This window comes from Nanorana parkeri, unplaced genomic scaffold (genome assembly GCF_000935625.1).
Source record: "Nanorana parkeri isolate BGI_ZX_2015 unplaced genomic scaffold, ASM93562v1 scaffold2484, whole genome shotgun sequence".
In the NCBI taxonomy this organism is placed as follows: domain Eukaryota; kingdom Metazoa; phylum Chordata; class Amphibia; order Anura; family Dicroglossidae; genus Nanorana; species Nanorana parkeri.
The window spans coordinates 129,900-137,951 of record NW_017308752.1 but is presented as its reverse complement, the minus strand read 5'-3'; the positions used below and the strand labels follow the sequence as shown (position 1 = coordinate 137,951).

General features: G+C 51.6%; 1 protein-coding gene across 1 annotated transcript in view; it reads left to right on the top strand.

Annotated features, from left to right (window-relative positions):
- The window catches only part of KIAA0907 (KIAA0907 ortholog), a 27,688-nt gene that overhangs the window by 6,124 nt on the left and 13,512 nt on the right, over positions 1 to 8,052 (top strand). The window contains 4 exon segments of the mRNA XM_018573677.1: positions 2,388 to 2,440; positions 2,584 to 2,747; positions 4,415 to 4,626; positions 6,015 to 6,081. Coding sequence (XP_018429179.1) covers positions 2,388 to 2,440; positions 2,584 to 2,747; positions 4,415 to 4,626; positions 6,015 to 6,081 — 496 coding nt within the window.

Here is an 8,052-nt window from a genome sequence, read left to right as displayed (position 1 = left end):
TCTTCTTACTTACCTCGCCGAGCGTCGCGTCACTGCTGCTCCGGTGGGCGGCGCTCCGAGCGGGGTCATCTGGCAGTCTCCGGGTCCTAATTTAGGTGGCCGGAGACTGCCAGATGACCCCGCTCGGAGCGCCGCCCACCGGAGCAGCAGTGACGCGACGCTCGGCGAGGTAAGTAAGAAGAAAAGAAAAAAAAATCCCGCAGCGCCAGTACAGCAGGGGAGCAGGGATGTGTCAGCGGCGCGCTGGTCAGACGAGAGGAGCTCCAGCTGGGGTTGTAATTATCGGGCACCTCTAAGCCAGCTAAATTAGGACCCCACCTGGAGCTCCTCCCACTGGACCAGCACACCGCTGACTCGTCCCTGCTCCGGCAAAGTGAATCACAGTAAGTGAGGGGAGATTTGGGGGGATTTATTACGGTAACCAATTATGTATTGTCTGCACTGTATTAGCAGTATATACTCTATATGGAGTATATACTGCTAATACAGTGCAGACAATACATTTACAATTATACTAACATGAATGTATTAAATGATCTGTATGTAGCCCTGTACTAGGGATCATTTAACCCATTCATGTTAGCAGAGGATCATTGTAAATGTATTGTTGCAGGCACTCTATATGTACATGTACTATATACTACATATAGAGTGCACTGAACAATAGATTTACAATTATCCTCTGCTAATATGAATGGGTTAAATGATCCGTAGTACATGATATGTAGCCCTGTAGCCCCTTTTTCCACTTACAGAGCTAGGTTATTTTTCTTTTAAATAAATACCGGTATTAATGTAATTTTATTGGTATCTATCTACCAGTAGCTGCCTCATTTCCCACCCTCGGGTTATATTCGGGTCAATACTTTTTTTTCCCAGTTTTTTTTTTTGGTAAAATTAGGTACCTCGGCTTATATTTGGGACGGCTTATACTCGAGTATATACGGTAATAGATCCCTGTAGCTAGTGGTATCGTCCACGCACAGCCGTGCAGCAAGATGTCAGTGAAGTTCTGGTACATTTATGAGCTTTTAAAGGAACGTCAATAAAGGGGAATTTATCAAAACTGGAGCAGCTGTGCCTGGCAACCAATCGGCTTCTCGCTTTCATTTTCAAATCTTAACTGAACAAAATGAAAGGGAGAAGCTGATTGGTTGACAGGCATAGCTGCTCCACATTTTCTATGCTCCAGTTTTGATCAATTCCCCTCCTATGTATTTCTCTAGCAGCCCTTTCTACTAAACAGCCGAAGAGCCAAGCTCCACCCCCAGCATTCAGTAGTCCAATGCCAGAGACTTAGTAGCCATTACAGGTTCTTCCATTTGACTAATGGAAGGTGGGTGTTGGCAGCTCTGGAATGAGCAGGTATATGCTAGGGATGCACAGATTTTTCGGTATCGAGTACTGATCCCTTTTTTTGGGGGGGGTACTCGCCGATACCATGCACCCAGATTATCAGGAAGTCGGGAGGCAGATCATAAGCTGTCGCCCCGGCTTCCTGATTGCCTGTGAAGCCGGTGTTCTAGCGAAAGAACGCCGGCTTCACTTGCCGAGGCTTCGTGACCAATCAGGAAGCCGGGCAGCGAGTCGTGAGGTGTCGCCCAGCTTCCTGCTTTGTCAGGAAGCCAGCCTGCCTAGCAGCAAGTGAAGCTGGCTTCCTAGCCAATCAGGAAGCCAGACTGCAAGTCATGACCCAGCTTCCTGATTGGTCAGGAAGCCACACTAGCAAAAAGTGACGCCAGCTTCCCAGCCAATCAGGAAGCCGGGGACATGATTCGTGACATGTCGCCCAGCTTCCTGATTGGTTAGGAAGCCAGGCTGCATACCAACAAGTGAAGCCAATCAGGAAGGCGGGCAGCATGTCATGACCAGCTTCCGGGCTTCCTAATTGGCTAGGAAGCTGGCTTTACTTGTTCTAGGCAGCCTGGCTTCCTGACCACATCGGGAAGCAGGTCATCACGTGCCACCCGGCTTGCTGATTGGTTAGGAAGCCAGCCTGCCTAGCAATAAGTGAAGCCGGCTTCCTAGCCAATCGGTGAGGAGGGTCATAACCCACCGCCTGGCTTCCTGATCGGAAAGGAAGGCGGCTCCATGCTACCTTGGCACTGCCGGTCAGAGGGAGATCTCCCTCTGACTAGAAGTTCCGGTATCCGAGGTAAGCATCGCAGCATTTGGGCGCCCAAATACTCGGCACAGATCCCAGTATCGGTGCAGCCCTGGTATATACTATACTAATAAACGTCTAAGCATCACATGGGCTGAAGGCAAGTTAGGGGGGTAGACAGAAGGTTACCTGACGGATATAAGACCCTAGAGTCCTTATGAAGGTAGTCCTATGTGCAATGTATGTGCCTCACCTCTCGTGTCTTTATTGGTCACTTTCACAGCGATCGGCCGCTATACCTTCACGTCCAAGGCCAGACGAGGGAACTTGTTGACCGTAAGTAGATGTTGCTTTTGGCTTTAGCAGCTTTACCTCCTGAGCCGGGTGATGCCTGCGCTTGGACACGGAGAGCGCATGTCATTGTACACGTGACTGCTGATTGTCAAGCGTGTTAAGTGACGACTTCTTTCCGTCCGCAGGAGCTGTAAACCGAATCAAGGAAATCATCACCAATGGCGTGGTGAAAGCGGCCACAGGCTCCAGCCCGACGTTCAATGGAGCCACTGTGACGGTCTACCACCAGCCGGCTCCCGTGGCCCCTGTGGCACCCATACCTCCATCAAAGCCTCAGTTCCAGTCAGGGGTAAGTAATTTTATGGACACCTTTAAAATTATTTAACAGTCAAATCAAGGGTAGACTTTTGTTATTTTGGAGTTAAAGTATATCTAAAGCTAACCCTGGGGTAGGGGGAGATGTGAGCAGAGCGATGACTCCAGTCCACATAAGGACTGCGGTAATGTATAACGTGGGTTTATCCTGACCAGGTTAGTAACGTTTCAATTAGGGATACACCAATACTAGTATTGGTGCCGAGTATTTTGGCGAGTACTCGCCCAAATGTTCCCGATACCAGAACTTCTGGTGTCAGGAAGCCAGACGGCAAGTCATTACTCAGCTCACGGCCACTCAGGAAGCCGGGGGCGGGTAATGACTTCATAATAGGCTTGGAATCTGGCTCTATGCTCCCTTGTCACTTGGTGGTGAGGGCGCATAGAGCTGGCTTCCCGGCCAATCAGAAAGCCGGGGGCGGGTAATGACTTCATAATAGGCTTGGAATCTGGCTCTATGCTCCCTTGTCACTTGGTGGTGAGGGCGCATAGAGCTGGCTTCCCGGCCAATCAGAAAGCCGGGGGCGGGTAATGACTTCATAATAGGCTTGGAATCTGGCTCTATGCTCCCTTGTCACTTGGTGGTGAGGGCGCATAGAGCTGGCTTCCCGGCCAATCAGGAAGCCGTGCGGTGTGTAATGGCTTGCTGCCCAGTTTTCTGATTGGTCAGGAGGGTGTAATGACTCACCGCCCGGCCTCCTGACCAATCGGAAAACTGGGCAGCGTGTCATTACACACCGCCCGGCTTCCTGATTGGCCGGGAAGCCGGCTCTATGCGCCCTCATCACCAAGTGACAAGGGAGCATAGAGCCAGATTCCAAGCCTATTAGGAAGCTGGGGGGAGAGTCATTACCCCCCCCCCCGGCTTCCTGATTGGCCAGAAAGCCAACTCCATGCCTTCTCGTCACTTGGTGACGAGCTAGCATAGAGCCGGCCAATTAGAAAGCTGGGCAAAGTGTAATGACTTTCCACCCGGCTTCCTGATTGGTCAGCTTTCCGACCAATCGGGAAGCTGGGTGGTGACTCATTACACTTCACCCTGCTTCCTGATAAGCCGGGCGGCCAGTCATTACACTTGGTGACAAGGTAGCATAGAACCGGCTTCCCGGCCAATGGGGAAGCCAAGCGAAGTGTAATGACTCGCCACCCGGCTTCCTGATACATGCCGCCTGGCTTCCTTAATAGGACTTTCGGTATCTGTGCATACCGGAATAAAATATCGGTACTCGATGCCGAAAAACAGTATCAGTGTGTCCCTAGTTTCAATGAATCCTCAAGAGCTTAAAGTATTAGCGCAAATATTCAACTGTCCCTTTAAAGGTTCTACAGGGGATAGGCCTAACGATTGGGAGTATCTATGGGGTGCAGAGGGTTTGGTATTTTGAGGAGCTCGTAAACTTTATTCACGGGTCCCATAGATCCTTAAAACGATCTTGCGTATCATAGAGGCTGTGCAGACTTTTAGGAGGACGTGGGTGCGGTCACTGGGGTCGGTGTTGTGCCTCTTATGGGACCTGTATGGTTGCTTGGAGCAGTGTTGGCCATTTTATTCTTGAGGTGGCTGGAATCCCTCTGACTTTTAAGTTGTTTCAGCGATTTTGATTTATTGGCCTCTTGTGACTTTGTTTGTCATCTCCACAGATGCATTACGTACAGGACAAGCTCTTTGTGGGCTTGGAGCATGCCATCGGTACGTTTAACGTGAAGGAGAAAGTGGAAGGACCCGGCTGTTCTTACCTCCAGCACATCCAGATGGAGACCGGAGCGAAGGTGTTCCTCCGAGGGAAAGGTTCCGGCTGCATCGAGCCCGCGTCCGGCCGAGAAGCCTTCGAGCCCATGTATATTTATATCAGGTGCGTGACACTGTGAGTACAAAGTTGCCTTGTCGCACTCCTTACCGGGGGTCCCCCAGTCCAAGGGGGCGGGTGCTTGTAGTGACTGCGGATGCTGCCGCCAGTCAATGTTAGAGGTCACTGGCACACCAAAGGGATTTGAAATCTAAAGTGTAATTTTTTTTTTTTTTTTTTTTTTTACTTAAAAATGTCATCAAAACAAGCACTTTTGGGGCCCCTTCATCAGGATCAGTACACATACTCCATTTTGATTAAAGGAGAACTATGAGGTGAGTGCTTTTCTCTCACCTCATAGTTCTAGCCGACCTGTGACAATGAGACTGTCACAGGTCGGCTCAGTAGATCGGGAGGTGAGTGAACACATACCGGCGCTCGCTCACCTCTCGATCCTGTCACAGCAGAGCACCGTGACAGGGGAGTGACTGGATTCCCCTGTCCGATCCTCCAGCGCTTACTGGCGGAACGGACGGGGGAGGGGCCGGGTACAGCTGCCTCTAGATAGACAGAGCCAGCTGTCACTTACGCAGCTGGGAGGATCCAGACATAATTGTCGGGATCCGTTTCAGCTGCGGCGTCTCGGTTTACCGCAAGCTGTAGCTCGCGGTCTACTGAGATTAGGGTGGCGGGAGGATGCTAGTTTGTGTCCTCCCGTTACCCTTAGGAGAACTATGGGGGAAAGCCCTGACCACATAGTTCTCCTTTTTTAAAGGTTGCTTACGTTTTATACCTGCATTGTAGGGTAATGACATGCCACCCGGCTTCCTGATTGGCTGGAAAGCCGACTCCATGTTTTGCTGGCTCGATGCTGATTTAGCTGGGAGGCCGGCTTCCCAGCCAATCATCTATCGGGTGTCCTAGGCCAATCAGGAAGCCAGGCGGTGTGTAATGACCTGGCTACCTGATTGGTCGGAAAGCCAGCTCCATGCTGTTTGGCCGGCTCGGAGCTGATTGGCTCCAAGCTGGCTTCCCAGCAAATCGGCTCCGTGCCGGCCAAACGGCATGGAGCCGGCTTCTTGGGCAATCAGGAAGCCGGGCAGCAGGTAATGATGACTCGCCACCGGGCTTATTGATTGGCTGTAAAGCTGGCTGGCTGCCAGCTCCATGTTCTCCCCTACGGCAGTACCAGTCAGAGGAAATCTTCCTCTGACCTGAAGTTTCGGGGGAGGTATTGTAGCATTTGGCCGAGGACAAGTAGGCGCCGATCCTAGTATCGGTATCTGTGCATCCCTGTTGCATTGCAACCTGATTTCAATCCCATCTCCATCTTCTGCTTCTGAGAAGCAGCCGGTAGAGCCAGTTTTTTTAGTGCAATGAAACACCTGTAGAAGGACTGTACCTCTTTTCCCTTTTTAGTAGTATGGTAATGAACGTTATCTTTGTCTCAACAGTCACCCAAAACCCGAGGGACTGGCAGCTGCTAAGAAACTGTGTGAGAATCTCTTACAGACGGTAAGTGTCGGTGTTTGTGCTTCAGAACCTGAAGTGTATGTTGTCCATGGCTGTTCCATAGCAGTAGACTCCTGTACATGGTGATCATTCATTGTAACGTCGGGAAAGGGTTATAGGTTGTCAGTCCCCTCACATCACAGTGGCTGGGAGAGGGCGTATTTTATAACTGTGAGCTCAGGAACGTGGGAGCCAATTCTCAGCCCGGAAATTGCTCTCGGGGCCCATACACACCAGATGCAGTGCGCTCCGGCCCGATTCTAGCCAGAACGCACTGCGGCTGGCTCACTTCTTTGTGGGGCAGGAGGGGGGCGTGGCGGGCTATTGAAGTGACTGCCCAAGTGGCTACGGTGCCAATCAGGAAGCCGGGACGCAGGTAATGACTCGCCACCGGGCTTTCTGATTGGCCGTAAAGCTGGCTGCCTTGGAGGCCGGCTCCATATTCTCCCCTACGGCAGTGCCAGTCAGAGGAAATCTTCCTCTGACCGGAAGTTCCGGTATCGGGGGAGGTATTGTAGCATTTGGCCGAGGACAAGTAGTCACCCAAATACTTGGTATCGGCACCGATAACTAGTATCGGTGCGTCCTTATGAGAGGCAGCCGGTAGAGACACTTTTTTTAAGTGCAATGTGACTGGCACCGTAGCCACGCCCTCCGGCCGCACGGGATCGCAATGCACCTTATGCCTGCGGTCCGGTGCGATCAAAATGCTGCAAGCACTATGTCGATCGCACCGGACCGCAAGCATAATGCCTTGCGATCCCGTGCGGCCGGAGGGCGTGGCTACGGTGCCAGTCACTTCAATGGCCCGCCACGTCCCCTCCTGCCCCACAGAAAAGTGAGCCGGCCGCAGTGCGTTCTGGCTAGAATCAGGCCGGAACGCACCATCTGGTGTGAACGTGTCCTTAGACAAAATTGTTCCTACTATCTGTATCGTTTTGAGTAAGCAAACGGCTGATCACCATTTTAGGACCAGGCGGTGACCGGCGCTCTGTAATGATGAGCTTGGAGGGTGAAGAAAGCGGAGTCTGTGAAGTGAGCTTCTGCTGATACTGCCCTCCTATATGAACTGGTTGGACAGAGAGCAGCCCAGCAACAAGATATTGTCAGGGCTGACTGCGCCATCCTACATGCCATCACCCTGCCTTCCCACAGATGCCAAGATTACCGAGCAGTCGTAGATCATGTGTACAGGAAAATGGAGGTCCACGCACGCCGGTTCTGAACAGTGTAGATCCGCTAGTCCTCCTCGGGCGGAAGGAAACTTCTAACGCACCTTGTTCCAGTCCATATTTGAGCTGAGGACTCTTTGCAACCTCTGTAGGGTGCCATGGAACACTAGTTTGAAATGACCGGGCTAGTTTTTGGTGTAAGAGTTAGGATTGGAGAATACATGCAGGGTTAAAGTGTAAGGCAGGTTAGGCATCCTTGGCACTCCTGCTGTGCTGAACCTACAACTCCCATCGTGACAGACTGTCAGTCTTGCAATACCTCATGGAACTTGTAGTTCCCCGACAGCTGCAGATCCGAGGTTGCCTACCCCTGGTGTAGGGCTTAGAAGTTGGGTATGTGGGATCAGTTAAGGGTTATGATTTGGGTTTAGCAGCTAGGATTGATGGTTCACTTGAGTTTCAGGGGGGTTTAAACTGGGTCCATGATTGGGGTCATGGCATAGTGTTTAGAATTAGGGGCTTTCCTGAGTTTTAATAGGACTAGGGATGCACCGATACCAGTAGTTGTGCCGATACCGAGTATTTGGGCGAGTACTCACACTTGCCCAAATGCTCATGATGCCTTTGCCGATACCTAAACTTTCGGTATCAGGAAGCCAGGCAGCGAGTCATTACAGCCGGCTCCATGCTTCCTCGTCACCAGAGAGAATGGTGCTGGCCTCCCGGCCAATCGGGCGGCCAGGGAGGGGAGTCATTAATCCCCCCCCTCCCCCCCCCCCTCCCCGCCGCCTGTTCTCGCAGGAGACCG